This window comes from Indicator indicator, chromosome 17 (assembly GCF_027791375.1).
Source record: "Indicator indicator isolate 239-I01 chromosome 17, UM_Iind_1.1, whole genome shotgun sequence".
NCBI classification, from domain to species: Eukaryota; Metazoa; Chordata; class Aves; order Piciformes; family Indicatoridae; genus Indicator; species Indicator indicator.
In genome coordinates, this window is record NC_072026.1 from 20664180 (window position 1) to 20687103 (window position 22924).

Here is a 22924-nt window from a genome sequence, read left to right on the forward strand (position 1 = left end):
GGTCCTTCCCAAAGGGGGACACAGTGGGGCTGGTCCCTGTGGTGTGACCCTGGAGGTGGGAGATAAAAGTGAAAGGCAGATCCTGATCCCAGCTGCAGGAAGAATGGGAGCTGTACCCTGTCACAGGGAAGGGAGGAGCGGGTGGGCACAGACAGGAGGCTAGTGGCAGGGGACTGTGGGCATCCCAGCACTGAGTGAATCTGGCTGTGAGGAAGGGACCAGAGTGGGCCAGGGACCATGGCAGGGAAGGGGCACAGGAGCTGCCTCGGGAGATCCTGGGTGACACCCTGATGGGACTGCTCCCCTGGCCCTGTACTCACCCCAGACGTCCGTCCATGGCTGCTGCTCCCCCAGGGATGATTTTGGTGATGAAGATGCCTGGGTCATCTGGAACGTGGGGGTTGTCGATTCCTCCTGCTATGCTGAAGCCCAGGCCAGAGTTTCCCTACAGGAAATCAATCACTACATCTTCTCTTCACGGAAAACCACTTGCTGCCAGCCCTCCCAGACTGGCTTCCTGCCAGCAGCAGCTGTGTGGGGCACCAGAGCCCTTCCAGCAGCTGTCACACTCCAGGGTGCCCGGCTCGGGGGATGCAGGGCTGGGGGGAAGCCGGCGCCTATCAGCCGAGGTGCTCGGTGCAGCAGTGCCGAGCACCCAACAGATGGAGATGGAGAGTGGGAGCCGACCAGAACCTCCCTCACCACCGCGTTTCTGCTGAGAGACTCTTGAGGCAGGCAGGCAGTGAGCTGGGGGAATAGGGGGTGGTCCTTGGCGGAGAAAACCTCCTCCCCTTGCTGGCTGCATCCCAGCAGGAGGCACGGATGCTGCAGTGAGGCTCGTGCCAGACTCCAGCATCCCACCCTGCCCTCCTTCACCCTGGGATGCAGCACTGGCACGGGACTAAGCTAGGGATCAGCAGTCCTGAGGCCAAAATTTGCAGGGTTGGGTGGAGGGAGCTGTCAGGAGGGAGCTCTGCAGTTTTGCCTCCTCTTCCTCCCAGACATACATGGAGCATCCATCTTCGTCTTGCTGCAGCTTGCCCGGGGGCACTGCAGGAGCTGTGCAACGTCTCTGGCCCCATCCCGGTAGCATCCCAGGACACGTGGCTGGGGCCCGGCCCCACCTCTCCTGCTTGCAGGATCCCCATCAGGGGCACACTCACAGGCTGCTTCCAGCTCCATGCTTGATGCAAGCGGACAAATCCTGCTTTCTTTGCTCTGCCCTGAAAATCAGCTGGCCTCTTGCCCTGCTTCTTCATGCGCAGGAGCTGTCACTTAGTCACATCCTATCATGCCCACCCAGCTCGTACACAGACCAGCCTGGGCCGAGTGCCTGCCTGGCTGCCCACAGGCCCAGCGTGCAGTGCCAGGTGATGAGGAGCTCTGCCCTTCTAGGGCACCTGTGGCAAGGAGGGCTACACCAGAGCTCCAGCTCCCTGTGCCCATCTGGCACCAGCAGCCAGCTGAGGCTTGTACTTCTCCCTAGCACACCAAGCTCAGCATCAGCTCCTGTGGGGATGCAGAGGTCTCTGCTCTGACTTTCGACCACTCATGGCACAGCACCTGGCATCTCTGGGAGCTACCAGTGCCTTTCACTACACAACACTCCTGGATGCTCTCCTGCTGGCTGGCATTTGGCTGGCATGTGACAAGGAGGCATGAAGTAGTGAAAGGTCTGAGGCCACTCTCCCTTCCTCTAAGCTGGATTCTCGTTACCTCATGCCCAGCTCAGAAATCATAGAATCATAGAATTGTTTGGCTTGGAAGAAACCTCAAGGATCATCCAGTTCCAACCCCAGGGATGAGGCTTCCACCACCTCCCTGGGTAACCTGTTCCATGCTTGCTGTCATCAGAGACCCAGCCTGGCCCCAGCAAGGCAGGTGAGACTATGCAGAAAGGTCTCCAGCCATTCTTAGTGCCTGTCTGTGCCCCCACGCTAGCTACAGAAATGATCCACAAGGTGTTTGTCTTTCTAAACCCTGAAATGGAGTTCAAGGGATTTCTTAGTTGGCACGGTGGTTGATGTAGACACAGGGGCAGCTCCCACTGCAGACATGGGCGCTGTGGGTAAACTCACATCCTCTGCGGGTGGTGTTTCCTGAGTTACTGCCCCTAATCCACTGCTGTATTTGACTTTGTTTTCACAACACAGGCAGTGATTAGTAACAGTGACAGACCAGCAATGTTAGGGTACCCTGAGGTCATCTCTGGAGCCAAACACCCCAGCAAGTGGACAGCCACACCTGCAGACATCTGGGTGCTTCTCCTGCAGTAAGATGGGGCTGTTGGATCCCACTGAGGATCAGGTGAAGAGGAAGGACATGGGCATGGTTCATGCTGGCCCTGGCTGCTAGGCATTGAAATTCCCACAATGGTATCTTGCTGCTGCTGAGGAAATTGCTGCCTAGGCTTTGGAAATGGGGGCAGCAATGAGTGTTGCCTCCTTGTGTGACCCTGCCAGCTCCCCCTCTGGTCCTGCTGTGGGCTCAGGACAGAAGATGCTCTGAAGAAGCCCTGAAAAACAAGGCTTTTACCTCTAAATTGTGCCCAGAGCACAAGAGCTCAGCCCAGAAAGGAAGCATCCCCTGGGCTGGTTTTGTCAGGCATGCTGGGGAAGCAGTGGATGAGGCGGCAGCCCCAGATAACCTTCCGTCCACCCACCTCCATGATGCAGAGCCAAGGGGAGGAGGGAGATGACTAAAGCTAGAGAGGAACAGAGTAAGGAGTGATGTGTCTCCCCCTGTGACGCTGGCCACGTGGCCAGGCTAAGCCAGCCGGAGGAGGAGGCCAGGTGTGGCCTGGAGAGTTGCAGGAACCCTCCTGCCTCACCCAGCCCCACTAAGCAGGGCTGTGCCCACCTCTCGCAGCCATATTATGCTCCCACTCCATAATCCATCCCTGCCACTCCCTGGGCACCAGGGGAAAGCCCTCTCTTGGCCTGTATGGTGCGAACTTGCCCCTGGATAAGCCCCATCCAAAGGGGAAGCTAATTTTAGCCATGGCCACTGTGCTGCATGCCATCATCTCTGCCTTGCCAAAAGAAAAGACTTGAGCGGAAACTGCTCCTATCGTGGTCTGGTCTGCTAGAAAACACTTTCATGTCACTTAGCATCCCTGGGCTGTGTGCTCAGGAGCAACCGGGAGTCCCATGGCAGGGAGGCACCAGTGCCCAGCTGTGCCCCTTGCCTGTCCCAGCACCGCATCTCCATTTGGTGGCAGAGCCGGTGACAAAGGAGCCTCTCCCCGGGCTCTGCGCTGGCGGTTTGTGGGAGCGAGGGTGTGAAGCACGGCGGTGCAGGAGAAGTCCTCCTCCCTCCCTTCTGCAGGGGTTTGCGGCGGGAAGGAGCAGCAAGCCCACCTCTCCCCACCACGGGGGCGTGCGGGGAAGGCAAGCGCCACACTCCCCGCAGCCTGCAGCGGGCGGGAGGCGGGCAGCGGGCAGCAGCCTCTCCCCCTCAGCTGGCGCAGGGCCGCGGGGAGCTGCGCCGGTGGGAGGCGAGTTGGGAAGCGGCAGCGAATGCTGCCGGCGGGCGGGCGCCCAGCACTTACCCGCTCCAAGACGATCTCCTCGTATTTGAACATCCCGTCGCTGCCATTCACCTGGGGAGAGGGAGACAGCGAGTTACGGCTCTGCGCAGCGCTCGGGGGAATTCGCCTTTCCCCTCTGATAGCTGAATATCGAGAATCCAGCCTAAAAGCTGTGCCATCGCTGCTGAATTAAAAAAAAACAACCCTGAAATGCAATCACTTGAGCCTGCCCTGGAACTCAACCGAGCAGTGCTTTGCTTTCCTGGGCAGAAGCCAAAGCCCACTGACTTTAATGCACTTCATCGCAAAGCCTTTATTCTCCCAGCTCATTTTTCCAGCCATGAAAGGAACACAACCCAAGGCACAAAAAGAAATAACACCTTTGTTACGCGGCATGTAATTAACCTCGGGAATTCACTGCTGCAGGAGAGAAAGGAAGCGGGGAAGAGGGGGGGGGGGGAAGAGAGAGGGGAGGAAGAGCGAGGGGGGGAGGGAGGGGGCACGGTCCATTGAAAGGACAAAAAACTAACGTCTGTACAAAATAACATAATAAACAGCTTTAGCAGCTTCTATCTGCTAAACCTTCTAGTAGCATGGGGGGATTGAGACTCAGCTGTCCTCCTGAATTAGGTGCATGCAAAGGAGAGGGGGTGCTGCTGTGGAGCACAAGAAGAAGGGCTAGAGTCACACGCAGCCTGTCTCAGTGCTCCACCACCTCCCATACCCAGAGTGGCAAAGCATAGGGCTCTGGGAAATGGCTTGAAAATAAAGGGATGCAGCTTCTAAAACAAGAAATGGCAAATGGACAGGTCAGGAGCTTCCATTTTCTCCACATGCAACAATGCACAGGGAAACAAAGCAATGGTTTCGCTCCAGGTCATCAGGATCAGCCCACAAACTGCCACGGCCTAAAATTTAGCAGCATTGGAACACCCAGAGCTGTTAACACTCGACGGCAACAGTTGTGGAGGGGACTGGACTCAACCTCACAGTTTGAGTCGCTCTGGGATGGGACAGAGGCAGCTCTAACACAGCATTGCAGAGGCAGCAGGACCTAGGGCTCAGCAGGTGAACACTTCACCTCCTGCAGCCCTGCATCTGCCTGTGCCCCCTGGACAACATGAAGGGTTCCTCCTGTGGCTTTTATTCCACCACTAGCTGATGGCTTGTAAATTGTATGGAGTCACTTGCTGTACACACTCCACAGCCCAACCCAGAGCTGCTGTGGCTTTATTTGGACACAAGTTGCCTAACCTGGAGCTAATGTGCCAGTTGTGTCCTGCTTGCCCAGCCCCCTGCTATTCACCCCTGCAGAGGCACAGCTTGGCTCAGTCTCCACAGTGCCACTGTGCTGGATTGTTAGATGGAGGGGACAGCAAACATGACTTAAGCTAAAGCCATCTGACACCATGGAAGGAAACTCAGCAAGGTGGCTGTGATGCCCTGTTCTGGGTAGTAAAAAGAAACAAGAGGTTTTCTAGGTGGGAATAACCAGCTGCCCCAGTGGAAGAGCAATTCTATATGCCAGGATTTGAGATGGGGCTGTACCACCTGCCACACACGCCCTCATTACCTGCCAGGTTCAGCCCTGGTGAGGCCAAAGCAATCCCACACCCTGTTGTCGGTATTGTGCACAGCCTGGTGTCTCTCAGCCACAGTAAGTTTTCAGGGCAGGATTCAGTGTTGGGACATTCAGATGCCTCGATACTGGGATGCTCTGATCCTGCCAGCACACTGGGAAAGGCTGCGAGCAGCACCTCTGCAGAAAAGCACCAGGAGTGGTGAGATTAACCCACAGTGAGATCCCTGACAGCCTCGAAAGGACAGGGACACATGTCCAGTACCACCTCCTGCCACGGCACGGCTCGGGCCATGCTGGCATTGGCAGAGGGGCATCGGTCCCCATGGCTCTGCCATGGGTTGCCTTCCCCTTGCATCCCAACTGACTAATCCTGGCACCAGCCCGTGGGCCTCTGCCACCCTCACAGCCTCCTTCCTGGCAGCCTACAGGCTCATCTTGTCTCCACAGTTGGTAGCCCGGTGCGTGGTGTTGCCTCTCTCCAGCTTTCCAGCAACTCAGATTCCTGGCATCCTTTGCTACTACACACATTGTCCTCTCTGCTTTGGCATTCAACACAGTTGCCACACAGCCAGCCATATGCACACCCACGGCTGCAGAGGACAGCACATACACACCTACAAGATGGGAATGTGTAGAGAGCTGACAATCTATGAGCCACAGAGAGAGCCATCAGTGAGCCCCAGAAAGGCAGCAGTGCAGTGAGCCCCAGAGAGATCCAGCACTGAGCCAGAGCAAGGCATTAGTGAGCCCCAGAGACAGCCAGCAGTGAGCCCCAGCAAGGCAGCATTGATCCCCAGCAAGGCTCACTGCGAGCTCCAGCAAGGCTCAGTGTGAGCCAAAACAAGACACAGTATGAGACTCAGCAAGGCTCAGTGGGAGCCCCAACAAGTTAGCATGGAGCCCCAGCAAGGTTCAGTGTGAGCCCACGGAAGGCAGCATTGAGCCACAGCAAGGCACAGTGTGAGCCCCAAGAAAGCAGCACTGAGCCCCAGCAAGGCGCAGTGTCAGTCTCAGCAAGGCTCAGTGTGAGCCCCAGCAAGGCACAGTTTGAGCTCCATCAAAGCTCAGTGTGAGCCCCAGCAAGGCAGAGTGTGATCACCAGCAAGGCTCAGTGTGATCCCCAGCAAGGCACATTGTGAGCCCCGGCAAGGCTCAGTGTGAGCCCCAGCAAGACAGCATTGAGCCCCACCAAGGCTCACTGTGAGCCCCAGCAAGGCAGCATTGAGCCCCAGAAATGCACAGTGAGAGCCCCAGCAAGGCTCAGCATGAGCCCCAGCAAGGCTCAGTGTGAGCCCCAGCAAGGCTCAGTGTAAGCCCCAGCGTGGCTCAGCATGAGCCCCAGCAAGGCTCAGTGTGAGCCCCAGCAAGGCTCAGTGTGAGCCCCAGCAAGGCTCAGTGTGAGCCCCAGCAAGGCTCAGTGTAAGCCCCAGCGTGGCTCAGCGTGAGCCCCAGCAAGGCACAGAGTGAGCCCCAGCAAGGCACAGTGTGAGCCCCAGAAAGGCAGCATTGAGCCCCAGCAAGGCAGCATTGAGCTTCAGCAAGCCACAGAGTGAGCCCCAGCAAGGTAGCATTGAGCCCCAGCAAGGCTCAGTGTGAGCCCCAGCAAGGTGAAGTGAGAGCCCCAGCATGACTTAGTGAGAGCCACAGCAAGGCTCACTGTGTCCCCCAGGAAGACAGCATTGAGGCCCTGCAAGGCTCAGTGTGAGCCCCAGCAAGACAGCATTGAGCCCCAGCAAGGCACAGTTTGAGCCCCAGCAAGACAGCATTGAGCCCCAGCAAGGCACAGTGTGAGCCCCAGCATGGCTCAGTGTGACCCCAGCATGGCTCAGTGTGAGCCCCAGCAAGACAGCATTGAGCCCCAGCAAGGCACAGTGTGAGCCCCAGCAAGGCTCAGTGTGAGCCCCAGCAAGGTACAGTGTGATCCCCGGCAGGATTCAGTGTGAGCCCCAGCAAGGCTCAGTGTGAGCCCCAGCAAGGCAGCATTGAGCCCCAGCAAGGCTCAGTGTGAGCCCCAGCAAGGCACAGTGTGATCTCCATCAAGGCACAGTGTGAGCCCAGGCAAGGCTCAGTGTGAGCCTCAGCAAGACAGCATTGAACCCCAGCAAGGCTCAGTGTGAGCCCCAGCAAGGCTCAGTGTGAGCCCCAGCAAGGCACAGTGTGAGCCCCAGCAAGGCTCAGTGTGAGCCCCAGCAAGACAGCATTGAGCCCCAGCAAGGCTCGGTGTGAGGCCCAGCAAGGCTCAGTGCGAGGCCCAGCAAGGCACAGAGTGAGCCCCAGCAAGGCTCCAAGGCACAGTGTGAGCCCCAGGAAGGCAGCATTGACCCCAGCAATTCTCTGTGTGAGCCCCAGTAAGGCTCACTGCGAGCCCCAGCAAGGCAGCACTGAGCCCCAGCAAGGCTCAGTGTGAGCCCCAGCAAGGTGCAGTGAGAGCCCCAGCATGAGTTAGTGACAGCCACAGCAAGGCTCACTGTGTGCCCCAGCAAGACAGCATTGAGGCCCTGCAAGGCTCAGTGTGAGCCCCAGCAAGACAGCATTGACCCCAGCAAGGGTCAGTGTGAGACCCAGCAAGGCACAGTGTGAGACCCAGCAAGGCACAGTGTGAGACCCAGCAAGGTTCAGTGTGAGCCCCAGCAAGGCACTTTGTGAGCCCCAGCAAGGCTCACTGTGAGCCCCAGCAAGGTGCAGTGAGAGCCCCAGCATGACATAGTGAGAGCCATAGCAAGGCTCACTGTGTGCCCCAGGAAGACAGCATTGAGGTCCTGCAAGGCTCAGTGTGAGCCCCAGCAAGACAGCATTGAGCCCCAGCATGGCACAATGTGAGACTCAGCAAGGCAGCGTTGACCCCAGCAAGGCACAGTTTGAGCCCCATCAAAGCTCAGTGTGTGCCCCAGCAAGGCTCAGTGTGAGCCCCAGCATGGCTCAGTGTGAGCTCCAGCAAGGCTCAGTGTGAGCCCCAGCAAGGCAGCTGTGACCCCAGCAAGGCTCATTGTGAGCCAAAACAAGACACAGTATGAGACTCAGCAAGGCTCAGTGAGAGCCCCAACAAGTTAGCATAGAGCCCCAACAAGGTTCAGTGTGAGCCCACGGAAATCAGCATTGAGCCCCAGCAAGGCTCAGTGTGAGCCCCAGCAAGGCACAGAGTGAGCCCCAGCAAGGCACAGTGTGATCCCCAGCAAGGCAGCATTGACCCCAGCAATTCTCTGTGTGAGCCCCAGTAAAAATCATAGAATCATAGAATCAAGAAGGCTGGAAGAGACCTCAAAGATCATCGAGTCCAACCTGTAACCCTACACCTCATGCCTAGCTAAACCATGGCACCAAGTGCCACGTCCAATCCCCTCTTGAACAGCTCCAGGGATGGTGACTCCACCACCTCCCGGGGCAGCACATTCCAATGGCCAACCACTCTCTCTGTGAAGAACTTTCTCCTCACCTCCAGCCTAAACCTCCCCTGGCACAGCTTGAGACTGTGTCCTCTTGTTCTGGTGCTGGTTGCCTGGGAGAAGAGACCAACCCCCTCCTGGCTACAACCTCCCTTCAGGTAGTTGTAGACAGCAATGAGGTCTCCCCTGAGCCTCCTCTTCTCCAGGCTAAACACCCCCAGCTCCCTCAGCCTCTCCTCATAGGGCTTGTGCTCAAGGCCTCTCCCCAGCCTCGTTGCCCTTCTCTGGACATGCTCCAGCAATTCAACATCTTTCCTAAACTGAGGGGCCCAGAACTGGACACAGTACTCAAGGTGTGGCCTAACCAGTGCTGTGTACAGGGGTACAATGACCTCCCTGCTCCTGCTGGCCACACTATGCCTGATGCAGGCCAGGATGCCATTGGCTCTCTTGGCCACCTGGGCACACTGCTGGCTCATGTGTCAACCAGTACCCCCAGGTCCCTTTCCACCTGGCTGCTCTCCAGCCACTCTGACCCCAGCCTGTAGCTCTGCATGGGGTTGTTGTGGCCGAAGTGCAGCACCTGGCACTTGGACTTGTTGAATGCCATCCTGTTGGACTCTGCCCATCTGTCCAGCCTGGCAAGGTCCCTCTGCAGAGCCCTTCTACCTTCTAACAGATCAACACCTGCTCCCAGCTTGGTGTCATCTGCAAATTTACTGATGATGGACTCAATCCCTTCATCCAGATCATCAATAAAGATATTGAACAGGATGGGGCCCAGCACTGATCCCTGGGGGACACCACTAGTGACAGGCTGCCAGCTGGATGTGGCACCATTCACCACCACTCTCTGGGCTCGGCTCTCCAGCCAGTTCCTAACCCAGTGCAGAGTGCTGCTGTCCAAGCCACAGGCTGACAGCTTGGCCAGGAGTTTGCTGTGGGGGACAGTGTCAAAGGCCTTGCTGAAGTCCAGGTAGACTACATCCACAGCCTTTCCCACGTCCACTAGGCTGTCACCTGGTCATAGAAGGAGATCAGGTTGGTCAGGCAGGACCTGCCCTTCCTAAATCCATGTTGGCTGGGCCTGATCCCCTTCAGGTATGCAGTGATTGCCCCCAAGACAATCTGCTCCATGATTTTCCCTGGCACTGAGGTCAGGCTGACAGGCCTGTAGTTCCCAGGTTCTTCTGTGCATCCCTTCTTGTGGATGGGTGACACATTGGCCAGTTTCCAGTCTTCTGGGACCTCTCCAGTGAGCCAGGACTGGTGGAAAATGATGGAGAGAGGCTTGGCCAGCTCATCTGCCAGCTCTTTCAGCACCCTAGGATGAATCCCATCAGATCCCATGGACTTGTGAATATCCAAGTGACTCAACAAGTCTCGAACTAATTCCACATGGATTTCAGGAGTACAACACTGCTCCTTGACCCCATCAACCAGTTCAGGAGGCCAGTTATCCTGAAGTCCTCCTGCCTTACTGTTGAAAATGGAGGCAAAGAAGGTATTTAGAATCTCAGCCTTCTCCTCATCCTTAGTTCCAATGTTACCCTCCACGTCCAATAAAGAGTGGAGGCTCCTCTTGCCCCTCTTTTTAGCATTAATATATTTATAAAAATGCTTTTTGTTGTCTTTCACAGAAGCGGCCAGTTTAATTTCTAACTGTGCTTTTGCCTCTCTAATTTTTCTCCTGCATGATCTAGCAACATCCTTAAACATGTCACTAGTTGCCTCCCCCCCTTTCCAAAGGCGATAAACCCTCTTTTTTTCCCTTAAATCCTTCAGGAGCTGCTTGCTCATCCAGGCCGGTCGTCTTCCCCGCCGGCTCGTCTTACGGCATGTGGGAACTGCCAGTCCCTGTGCCTTTAGGAGCTCCTGTTTGAAGTAGGTCCAACCATCCTGGACCCCTTTCTTCTTAAGGGATTTTACCCAGGGAGCTTTCCGAATAAGTTGCCTGAACAACCTGAAGTTTGCCCTCCGGAAGTCCAAAGTGAGGGTTCTGTTACTGCTCCTCCCTATTTCCCTGCATATTGAAAACTCCACTGTCTCATGGTCGCTGCACCCTAGACAGCCTCCAACCATCACATCTCCCACCAGCCCTTCTCTATTTGAGAACAGCAGATCAAGCAGAGCCTTACCCCTGGTAGGTTCACCTAAGAGCTGCATCAGGAAGTTGTCATCCATGCACTCTAGGAACCTTCTGGACTGTCTCCTCTCTGCTGAATTAAGTTCCCAGCAGATGCCTGGTAGGTTAAAGTCCCCCACAAGGACAAGGTCTGATGATCTTGAGACAGCTTCCAGCTGCTGATAGAATATCTCATTGGCCTCCTCATCCTGGTGGGGTGGTCTATAACAGACTCCAAACAGGATGTCATTTTTGTGTGGCCTCCCTCTGATTTTAAACCACAAGCATTCAACCCTTTCTTCTGCAACCTCAAGTTCTGAGGCATCAAAGGATTCCCTAATATACAGGGCCACCCCTCCTCCTCTTCTCCCTTGCCTGTCTCTCCTAAAGAGCTTATAACCCCCCATTGCAGTACTCCAATTGTGAGAGTCATCCCACCATGTTTCTGTGATGGCAACTACATCATAGTTCTCCTGGTGAACCAAGAGTTCCAGTTCCTCTTGTTTGTTGCCCATACTGCGTGCATTGGTGTACATGCACTTCAGCTGGGCTGCTGGTTTCACCAGTAAGTAAGGCTCACCGCGAGCCCCAGCAAGGCAGCATTGAGCCCCAGCAAGGCTCAGTGTGAGCCCCAGCAAGGTGCAGTGAGAGCCCCAGCATGACTTAGTGAGAGCCCCAGCAAGGCTCACTGTGTGCTCCAGGAAGACAGCATTGAGGCCCTGCAATGCTCAGTGTGAGCCCCAGCAAGACAGCATTGAGCCCCAGCAAGGCACAATGTGAGACCCAGCAAGGCAGCATTGACCCCAGCAAGGCTCAGTGTGAGCCCCACCAAGGCTCACTGCGAGCCCCAGCAAGGCTCAGTGTGAGCCCCAGCATGGCTCAGTGTGAGCCCCAGCAAGGCTCAGTGTGAGCTCCAGCAAGGCAGCATTGAGCCCCAGAAAGGCAGCATTGAGCTTCAGCAAGGCTCAGTGTGAGCCCCACCAAGACTCACTGCGAGCCCCAGCAAGGCTCAGTGTGAGCCCCAGGATGGCTCAGTGTGAGCCGCAGCAAGGCTCAGTGTGAGCCCCAGCAAGGCAGCATTGAGCCCCAGAAAGGCAGCATTGAGCTTCAGCAAGGCACAGTGTGAGCCCCAGCAAGGCTCAGTGTGAGCTCCTGCAAGGCACAATGTGAGACCCAGCAAGGCAACATTGACCCCAGCAAGGCTCAGTGTGAGCCCCAGCAAGGCACAGTGTGAGACCCCCCAACGCTCAGTGTGAGCCCCAGTAAGGCTCACTGCGAGCCCCAGCACGGCTCAGTGTGAGCCCCAGCAAGACAGCATTGACCCCAGCAAGGCTCAGTGTGAGCCCCAGCAAGACAGCATTGACCCCAGCAAGGCTCAGTGTGAGCACCAGCAAGACAGCATTGAGGCCCTGCAAGGCTCAGTGTGAGCCCCAGCAAGGCAGCATTGACCCAGCAAGGCTCAGTGTGAGCCCCACCAAGGCACAGTGTGAGCCCCACCAAGGCTCAGTGTGAGCCCCAGCATGGCTCAGTGTGAGCCCCAGCAAGGCAGCATTGACCCCAGCAAGGCAGCATTGACCCCAGCAAGGCTCAGTGTGAGCCCCTGCAAGGCACAATGTGAGACCCAGCAAGGCAGCATTGACCCCAGCAAGGCTCAGTGTGAGCCCCAGCAAGGCTCAGTGTGAGCCCCAGCAAGGCACAGTGTGAGCCCCAGCATGGCTCAGTGTGAGCTCCAGCAAGGCTCAGTGTGAGCCCCAGCAAGGCTCAGTGTGAGCCCCAGCAGGATTCAGTGTGAGCCCCAGCAAGGCACAGTGTGAGACTGTGATGGTTTGAAACTGTCTTTTTAATTTTTCCTTGCAAAGTTCAGAACAGAGAAAGTGAAAGAATGTAAATAAGTCACTATTGGGTGTAAGAAAGCAAAATACTGATTGTTCTAAACACTTCCATTGGATAGATAGAAATGTTTAAGAACTATTACCCAAAACAAAGTGGGCACTCTGCACATTCTGCGTTCTGCAGTGGGGGCAGTTGCTGGGCTGTCTGGCTGCTGTTTCTTCTTCTCTTTTGGCTGAGGATAACACACACTGACCTTGGCAGCTAAGTTAACAACTTTCTGCTTAACTAACTCTGCTTCTCTGTCCAGGGGGGTCTGGGGGGAAGCTCCTGGGAGAGAGAGAGGCCCCTTTGGGAGGGTCCCCTTGGGGGGAAGCAAAGGGAGATCGGTTGTGCTTTTTCTGTTGATTGTATATATTTGTAAATGTTGTGAATTTTGTATATTTGTACATATTAATTGCATTTCATTGTAGATTTTAGACTCTGCTTTTAAATACAGCCTTCATTTGCTTCCAGACTGGGCTAGCCTGGTTACTTGTTGGTGGGGGGGGAATTTCAGCTCACACCGACACACTTTTTATTTTTGGCGCCCAATGTGGGGCTCGATTGTTTGTATGATTTATTCCTGCTCAGATTAGGAAGCAAAATGAAGCTGTTTTGGATTCTGAGTCATTCTATTTCATCTATTATCGGTGCAATTGTCTACAGATGGGCGTTTCCTGCATGATAGACAAGATTGTGAGATATGTGGCATATAAGTCATTTCTTTGGGTTAAGAACAAGTTACTGAATGTTGGTGAATTCTGTTGTGGTCTTATTGGGCTAAGAAGCTATGGTAACTCAACTATGGATCTGCTAGCAGACACATTTGAGTTTGTTACTCCTCTTACAACTACAGAGGGTCTTTGGAACCAGTGGTACCCTAGATGTCTTGTGCTAGCCTTAATTTTGTTGCTTCTTGGAATAATCATATGGCTGCTGATAGCACTGTGTCAAGAAAGACATAAGGCTACTTGCTCTTCCAACTCTGCTGTGAATGTGAAAACCAATCCAGTAAATTTGGTGGCCACTGTAACCAGAAAGCGTAAAGGAGCTGCAGGAGATGCAGATACTGCAGGAGATGGTGCAGACGGAGATGAGGGTCCTTCTACTCAGGGTCCCTCTGTTAAGAAAGATCCTTCTGGTGAGGAAGAGAGGGTTAGTCTTAAAACTCTGGTAGACCTCTTGAGACCCCACATGGATGATGGAGATGTAGGTCAGGATGTAGACCCTGGTAGATTAGCAACTGCTGGTAGTGCCTCTGAACTCAAAGAAATTCAACGGAGGATTACAACAGGATTATGGGGACAGCGACCTCAGGATGATGATGATGATGATGATGAGGATGACATACAGTCAGCTAATGCACCCAGACAGGAAATTAGACATGTGAGGAAGGATTACATCAGAGGAGATAATGAGCCAGTCCTGTCTTGGCTAGCCAGGTGTTTTGATATGGGAGCCCCAGCATTGGTGGTAGGCGACAAGTCGGCCTCTCAGTTGGGGATGCTCTCAAAGGATACAGGCATAGACAGGCACCTAGGCAAGTGCATTGGTAAAGTTTCTCTGTGGGCACGCCTCCTACTGGCAGTCTCGCTGAGGTACCCCAGCAGAGATGATTTACCATGGAACCCTAAGCCTTGGACCACAATAGATGAGGGAATCAAGCGTCTGAGAGAGTTTGCTGTGAGAGAAGTAATGTATGGAGATCATAAGACTCTGAATCCTGATGAAATTCCTGTTGGAACAGGCCTTGCCAAAAAGCTCATTAAGCTTGCTCCTCCTAATTATGCTACTATTCTGGCAAGCAGGATTGTGGCAAGAAATTATGGTGGAGCACCTCCTACTGTTGGCCATTTCACTGACCAAATGAGGCAGTTGGAGGATAGTCTTGCACGTACTTCTTTGGTTTCAGCCATTGAAACTTTGTCTGGAGAAATAAAGAATTGCATGAAAGAGCTGAAGGAGGAACTTAAAACCTCCATATCCAACTTGATGAAGGGGGATGATTCTGATTCCTCTTCCTCCAGATGGATACAAGTTTCAGCTGTCAGAAACAGACGTGCTCCAAGAAGGCCATTCCAGAATAGGTCAAACCAAAACAGACAGCAGAGGCAATCACGTGGCAGTATCTGGATAACTCTGCGTGATCAGTTTGGTGAGAACATGAACAGATGGGATGGTCAACCAACTTCTGATCTTTTCAAGAGGTTACGGGAGCTGCAGAGGGGCAGATCCCGAGGTAGCAATACCAGGAGGGTAGCTGTCGCTTCCTCAGTTTCCCAGAACAACTCTGATAGCTCCAACAGTGATCCTAATTCTGGTGCTGGACGTTGTGCCAGCTGTACATGTGGAGGTAATCCCCACCATTAGGGGTGCCCTGCCTTCCGCCAGGGGGAGGTAAGGGATAATGGAGATAACAGAATCTATTGGGATGTGTACATCCAGTGGCCTGGCACTTCAAAATTTCAGAAGTACAGGGCCTTGGTTGACACAGGAGCTCAGTGCACCATAATACCATCAAATTATCAAGGGGGAGAATCTATAACTATTCAGGGAGTCACTGGTGGATCTCAAGAGTTGTTTAAGATAGAGGCTGATATAAGTTTAACTGGGAAGCAGTGGAAGAAACATACTATTGTAACAGGTCCTAATGCACCTTGTATTTTGGGAATTGACTTTCTGAGAGAAGGGCGTTTTAAAGACCCTAAGGGTTACAAATGGGCTTTTGGAATAGCAACTGTAGAAATTGATGGAGGAAAATTGAAGTTGTCCATTAGACCTGAGCTTTCAGATGAATCTGCAGTTGTGGGACAACATGAGATAGAGGATGTAAAGCTGCCGGTTGCTTCTCAAACTGTGCATCACAGACAATACAGAACCAACCGTGACTCTTTGGTGCCCATTCAAAACTTGATTCGTCAGTTGGAGAGTCAGAAGGTCATCAGCAAAACTCATTCACCTTTCAACAGTCCAATCTGGCCTGTGAGAAAGCAGAATGGAGAGTGGCGTCTGACAGTTGATTTCCGTGCCTTGAATGAAGTAACTCCACCCATGAGTGCAGCTGTACCAGACATGATGGAACTCCAATATGAGCTGGAATCCAAGCAGGCCAAATGGTATGCTACCATAGACATTGCTAATGCTTTCTTCTCTATTCCCATAGCAGAGGAATGCAGGCCTCAGTTTGCTTTCACCTGGAGAGGCATTCAGTACACATTCAATCGTTTGCCCCAGGGGTGGATTCACAGTTCAACCATCTGCCATGCAGTGATCCATGATGCTTTGGAGAAAGGTGGAGCTCCAGAACACATTCAGTTCATCGATGACATCATCGTCTGGGGTGAGACTGCTGAAGAAGTCTTCGAGAAAGGTAACAAAATCATTGACATTCTCTTGCAAGCTGGTTTCGCTATCAAGCGAGACAAGGTGAAAGGACCTGCCAGAGAAATCCAGTTTCTGGGAGTGCGGTGGCAAGATGGTCGCCGTCACATCCCAATGGATGTGATAAACAGAGTCTCCACCATGGCAAATCCCATCAACAAGAAAGAAACTCTGCGCTTCCTAGGCATAGTGGGATTTTGGAGACTGCACATTCCTGGATACAGTCAGATTGTGAAACCTCTCTATGATGTGACTCGAAAGAGAAACAGTTTCCAATGGGGTCCTGAGCAACAAGCAGCCTTTGACCAGATCAAGCGAGAGGTAGTCCAAGCGATGGGTCTGGGACCTGTCCGAACTGGTCCAGACATTAAGAACATCCTGTACACAGCTGCAAGTGACAATGGTCCAACCTGGTGCTTATGGCAAAGAGCTCCAGGGGAGACACGAGGACGTCCTCTTGGTTTCTGGGGTCGTGGCTACAGAGGCTCAGAGCCAAACTATACTCCAACAGAGATTTTAGCTGCTTATGAAGGAGTGAAAGCTGCTTCTGAAGTGATTGGAACTGAGTCACAACTTCTTCTAGCTCCTAGATTGCCAATTCTGAATTGGATGTTCAAAGGCAAAGGTTCTTCACCACATCATGCAACAGATGCTACCTGGTCTAAGTGGATGGCTCTGATAACACAGCGAGCTCGAATGGGAAATCTCGAAAGGCCTGGTTTGGTGGAGGTGATCACAAACTGGCCAGAAGGCACAAGCTGTGCTAAACCTCCAGAGGAGAGAGTAACTCGTGCAGAGGAAGCTCCTCCTTACAGTGATCTGTCTGATGATGAAAAGAGATATGCTTTGTTCACAGACGGTTCCTGTCGTCTTGTTGGGAACAAGCGGAGATGGAAATCTGCAGTGTGGAGTCCAACGCGCAGAGTTGCAGAAGCGAGAGATGGAGAAGGAGAATCCAGTCAATTTGCAGAGGTAAAAGCTGTCCAGCTAGCTCTTAACATAGCTGAACGTGAGAGATGGCCAAAGCTTTATCTCTACACCGACTCGTGGATGGTAGCCAATGCCTTGTGGGGTTGGCTGAAAGACTGGAAGAAGAATGGCTGGCAGAGGAAAGGAAAGCCAATCTGGGCTGCAGATCTGTGGCAAGACATTGCTGCTCGCATTGAGAGAATCCCAGTGAAAGTGAGACACATCGATGCTCACATTCCTAAGAGCAAAGCTACTGAGGAACAACAACACAACCATCAGGCAGATCTAGCTGCAAGAGTTTCCCAGGTGGACACAAACTCTGATCCTGATCCTGATCTTGACTGGAAACACCGAGGTGAGCTGTTCTTAGCTCGGTGGGCCCATGACTCGTCAGGACATCAAGGCAGAGATGCAACCTACCGATGGGCTCGTGACAGATCCATTGACATTTCCATGGATGCTATCACACAAGTCATCCATGACTGTGACATTTGTGCTGCTATTAAGCAGGCAAAGCGGATCAAGCCCTTGTGGTACGGTGACCGATGGTCCAAGTACAAGTATGGTGAAGCCTGGCAGATTGACTACATCACTCTACCTCGTTCTCCATCTGGTAAGCAGTATGTGCTGACTATGGTAGAGGCAAGCACTGGATGGCTGGAAACTTATCCAGTTCCTCATGCAACTGCACGTAACACCATTCTTGGTCTGGAAAGACAAATCCTGTGGAGACACGGAACTCCAGAGAGGATTGAGTCAGACAACGGAACTCACTTCAAGAACAATCTTGTAAAAAACTGGGCCAAAGAGCACGGCATCGAGTGGATATTCCACATTCCCTACTATGCACCAGCTGCAGGGAAGATCGAACGCTACAACGGTTTGCTGAAAACCACTCTCAAAGCCATGGGGGGTGGATCTTTGAAAAACTGGGAGAAACATTTAGCACAAGCAACCTGGTTGGTGAATAGTAGAGGTTCAGTGAATCGAGCTGGCCTGCCCAATCGGATTTGTTGCGAAAGGAGGAAGGTGATAGAGTTCCTGTTATCAGAGAAAAGAATCTGTTAGGCAAAACTGTTTGGGTATTTTCTCCTTCAGGAGAGGCCAAACCTGTCCGAGGGGTGGTTTCTGCTGAAGGTCCTGGTCACACCTATTGGGTGATGCAAGAAAATGGTGAAATTCAGTGTATTCCACAAAGAAATCTAACTTTGGCTGAGAGAGGTTAAATTCAGAGTGTTGTGCAGACACAGCATCGCGCCCAAGAGGAGAGTTCATGAGATCTACGGTGCACGAACCCTGAGAGCCCTGAGTCACCTGAGAGTCCCTGTTCCTTCCTTCGCTCCATCTGCGAGGAAACAAGCTGTTTGCTGTTTTTCCTGTGATTTGACTCTTTTGAATCATCTACATCTGAGATAGCCGGAATGGACTATGGTCTTTATTCACCTATTGTTGTAGATATTATTTTAGATTAGATAAATGATAGTAGCAGCCAATGGAATTGTTTAGAAGGGGTGGACTGTGGTGGTTTGAAACTGTCTTTTTAATTTTTTACCTTGAAAGTTCAAAACAGAGAAGGTGAAAGAATGTAAATAAGTCACTATTGGGTGTAAGAAAGCAAAATAACGATTGTTCTAAACACTTCCATTGGATAGATAGAAATGTTTAAGAACTATTACCCAAAACAAAGTAGGCACTCTGCACATTCTGCGTTCTGCAGTGGGGGCAGTTGCTGGGCTGTCTGGCTGCTGTTTCTTCTTCTCTTTTGGCTGAGGATAACACACACTGACCTTGGCAGCTAAGTTAACAACTTTCTGCTTAACTAACTCTGCTTCTCTGTCCAGGAGGGTCTGGGGGGAAGCTCCTGGGAGAGAGAGAGGCCCCTTTGGGAGGGTCCCCCTGGGGGGAAGCAAAGGGAGATTGGTTGTGTTTTCTGTTGATTGTACATATTTGTAAATGTTGTGAACTTTGTATATTTGTACATATTCATTGCATTTCATCGTAGATTGTAGATTCTGTTTTGTAAATACAGCTTTCATTTGCTTCCAGACTGGGCTAGCCTGGTTATTGTTGGTGGGGGTGGAATTTCAGCTCGCACCGACACAGAGCCCCACCAAGGCAGCATTGAGCCCCAGCAAGGCTCAGTGTGAGCCCCAGCAAGGCAGCATTGAGCCCCAGCAAGGCTCAGTGTGAGCCCCAGCAAGGCTCAATGTGAGCCCCAGGAAGGCACAGTGTGAGACCCAGCAAGGCAGCATTGAGACCCAGCAAGGCACAGTGTGAGCCCCAGTGAGGCACAGTGCGAGCCCCAGCGAGGTTCAGTGTGAGCCCCAGCAAGGCAGCATTGAGCCCCAGCAAGGCACAGTGTGAGCCCCAGCAAGGCTCAGTGTGAGCTCCAGCAAGGTGCAGTGAGAGCCCCAGGATGACTTATTGAGAGCCACAGCAAGGCTCACTGTGTGCCCCAGCAAGACAGCATTGAGCCCCTGCAAGGCACAATGTGAGACCGAGCAAGGCAGCACTGTCCACAGCAAGTCTCAGTGTGAGCCCCAGCAAGCCACAGAGTGAGCCTCAGCAAGGCTCAGTGTGAGCCCCAGCAAGGCACTTTGTGAGCCCCAGCAAGGCTCAGTGTGAGCCCCAGGAAGGCTCAGTGGGAGCCAAAACAAGACACAGTATGAGACTCAGCAAGGCTCAGTGGGAGCCCCAACAAGTTAGCATGGAGCCCCAACAAGGTTCAGTGTGAGCCCACAGAAGGCAGCATTGAGCCCCAGCAAGGCACAGTGTGAGCCCCAGGAAGGTAGCATTGAGCCCCAGCAAGGCACAGTGTGAGTCCCAGCAAGGCTCAGTATGAGCCCCATCAAAGCTCAGTGTGAGCCCCAGCAAGGCACAGTTTGAGCCCCATCAAAGCTCAGTGTGAGCCCCAGCAAGGCTCTATGTGAGCCCCAGCAAGGCACAGTGTGAGCCCCAGCAAGTCTCAGTGTCAGCCCCAGCAAGGCTCAGTGTGAGCCACAGCAAGACAGCATTGAGCCCCACCAATTCTCAGTGTGAGCCCCAGTAAGGCTCCCCACGATCCCCAGCAAGGCAGCATTGAGCCCCAGCAAGGCTCAATGTGAGCCCCAGCAAGGCTCAGTGTGAGCCCCAGGAAGGCAGAATTGACCCCAGCAAGGCTCAGTGTGAGCCCTAGCAAGGCACAGTGTGAGACCCAGCAAGACAGCATTGAGACCCAGCAAGGCACAGTGTGAGCCCCAGCATGGTTCAGTGTGAGCCCTAGCAAGGCAGCATTGAGCCCCAGCAAGGCACAGTGTGAGCCCCAGGAAGTCTCAGCATGAGCAACAGCATGGTTCACTTTGAGCCCCAGCAAGGTACAGTGTGAGCCCCAGCAAGGCTCAGTGTGAACCCCAGCAAGGTACAGTGTGAGCCCCAGCAAGCCTCAGTGTGAGCCCCAGCAAGGCTCAGTGTGAGCCCCAGCAAGGTACAGTGTCAGCCCCAGCAAGGTACAGTGTGAGCCCCAGCAAGGCTCAGCGTAAGCCCCAGCAAGCCTCAGTGTGAGCCCCAGCAAGGTACAGTGTCAGCCCCAGCAAGGTACAGTGTGAGCCCCAGCAAGGCACAGTGTGAGCCCCAGCAAGGCACAGTGTGAGCCCCAGCAAGGCACAGTGTGAGCCCCAGCATGGCTCAGTGTGAGCCCCAGCAAGGTACAGTGTGAGCCCCAGCAAGGTACAGTGTGAGCCCCAGCAAGGTACAGTGTCAGCCCCAGCAAGGTACAGTGTGAGCCCCAGCAAGGCACAGTGTGAGCCCCAGCAAGGTACAGTGTCAGCCCCAGCAAGGCACAGTGTGAGCCCCAGCAAGGCACAGTGTGAGCCCCAGCATGGCTCAGTGTGAGCCCCAGCAAGGTACAGTGTGAGCCCCAGCAAGGCTCAGTGTGAGCCCCTGTATAGGCTCAGTGTGAGCCCCAGCAAGGCTCAGTGTGAGCCCCACAAGGCACAGTGTGAACCCCAGCAAGGTGCAGTGTGAGCCCCAGCAAGGCTCAGTGGGAGCCAAAACAAGACACAGTATGAGACTCAGCAAGGCTCAGTGGGAGCCCCAACAAGTTAGCATGGAGCCCCAACAAGGTTCAGTGTGAGCCCACAGAAGGCAGCATTGAGCCCCAGCAAGGCACAGTGTGAGCCCCAGGAAGGTAGCATTGAGCCCCAGCAAGGCTCAGTGTGAGCCCCAGCAAAGCTCAGTGTGAGCCCCAGCAAGGCACAGTTTGAGCCCCATCGAAGCTCAGTGTGAGCCCCAGCAAGGCTCTATGTGAGCCCCAGCAAGGCACAGTGTGAGCCCCAGCAAGTCTCAGTGTCAGCCCCAGCAAGGCTCAGTGTGAGCCACAGCAAGACAGCATTGAGCCCCACCAATTCTCAGTGTGAGCCCCAGTAAGGCTCTCCACGAGCCCCAGCAAGGCAGCATTGAGCCCCAGCAAGGTGCAGTGTGAGGCCCAGCAAGGCACAGTGTGAGCCCCTGTATAGGCTCAGTATGAGCCCCAGCAAGGCACAGTGTGAGCCCCTGTATAGGCTCAGTATGAGCCCCAGCAAGGCTCAGTGTGAGCCCCACAAGGCACAGTGTGAACCCCAGCAGTGTGAGCCCCAGCAAGGCTCAGTGTGAGCCCCTCCAAGGCTCAGTGTGAGCCCCAGCTAGGCGCAGTGGCTGATGCCAGCAAGTGCAGCATGGTGCCCACTGGGAGCAGCCTGCTGTGGCTGGGCACTGTGATGCCAGCAGGGTATGCCATGAGGTACTTGCTGTGATTCTGCTTCTGTAAGCCATGCAGCAGGGTATGCCAGTTAATTGCATAAGGAAGCCAAATGGAGAAGTTAATCTGTAGCAGGTAACCAAGGGAACGAGCCAGCGGAGCCAGCCTTCTGGCATCACCGAGCCCAGCGTCAGGCACTCACTTTTGGCAGGACCTCTCCTGGCACCCACCACTGCTGCCACCACCCAGATCTGCTACAGCCTGCTCCCCTTTCCCTCTGCTGCTGCCCTCTCCTCCTCCCTGGCTCCAGCCTCGGAAGCTCAGCACCACAGGGCTTGGTGGGAGATGCCCAGCTCCATCCCCCCAATCAGAGACAGCACACACTGCCCTGCTCCCATCTCCCCTGTGACATCTGCAGTGCTGCCAGGGCTGGCAGGGACTACTTAGCTGTTCCCAGGTTACCCAATCCTAAGCACTGGATTACTTCTCATGGAAAAGAGGAAGGACTTTTTTTCCCAAGCCCATCCCACGCAGCAAGCCCACCTGAGGGCTCAAGAAGAGATCCCTTCCCTGGCCTTCCCTTCCCTCTCCTGTTTTGAGCAGCAAGGAAATAGTTAGCGACAGTGACATTTAAATCATCAACAGAAGGCCAGAGAGGCAACACTCATTTGATGAAGAGAAGAGCACACCACACCTTCCAGAGTTACTGCAAGCTGTCTGCAGGCTCTGCTGGCCAACACCACAGCACTGCACGTGGACACACTCCGCACTTTGCTAGTCAGGATCTGGGTTTGGGTTTTCTTGAACAACAAAAAGGAGGCCAGATTTAGAAGACTAAGATGGGATTCCTCCAACCCAGCTTAGCAGCCCACCAGGCTGCAAGTGGACATCACTGCAGGGAGGAAAATGCTGCCCACAGCCACTTTCTGAGCAGGATCTAGCCCTTATCTTGTCACTAGGATGCAGTGGGGACAGGCAATGGGACCTGGTGGTGGAGCAGCCAGGTACTGATGTAATGAAGAGAGTCTGAAGGATCATCCCAGAGCAGTGCCCCATACCTGCTCCAGCAAGGGGAAAGCAGAGCAGCCCTGTGTCAGGGCAGCACGTGTGATGGGCACCTCCCCACTGGTACAGGCACTGGCAGCACTGGCAAGGGAGAGCTCTCCTTGCCTGCACCTGGCAGAGGGCCCAGAAGGAACAGGTCAAGAGCTTCCTCTTTTCACTTCCCTGCATCCACACATCCTGCTAGAGCACCAAGACCTACTGACTCCCTACTGACTCACATCCAGCCAAGCCCTGGCCTCATCCTCCCTGCCATGCGCTGCTCAATGTTGGCCTCATGCACAGAGTTCTGAGCAGCCTCTTGCCA

At 53.9% G+C, this 22924-nt stretch overlaps 1 protein-coding gene across 5 annotated transcripts in view; it reads right to left on the reverse strand.

Annotated features, from left to right (window-relative positions):
• Positions 1–22924, reverse strand: part of DLG3 (discs large MAGUK scaffold protein 3) — a 99471-nt gene that overhangs the window by 26643 nt on the left and 49904 nt on the right. For all 5 annotated transcript variants that reach the window (XM_054388537.1, XM_054388542.1, XM_054388541.1 and 2 more), the window contains 2 exons: positions 3551–3601; positions 321–445 (listed from right to left, as the gene is read on the reverse strand). In XM_054388537.1, the coding sequence (XP_054244512.1) occupies positions 321–445; positions 3551–3601 (176 nt within the window). The remainder of the gene's footprint in view (positions 1–320; positions 446–3550; positions 3602–22924) is intronic.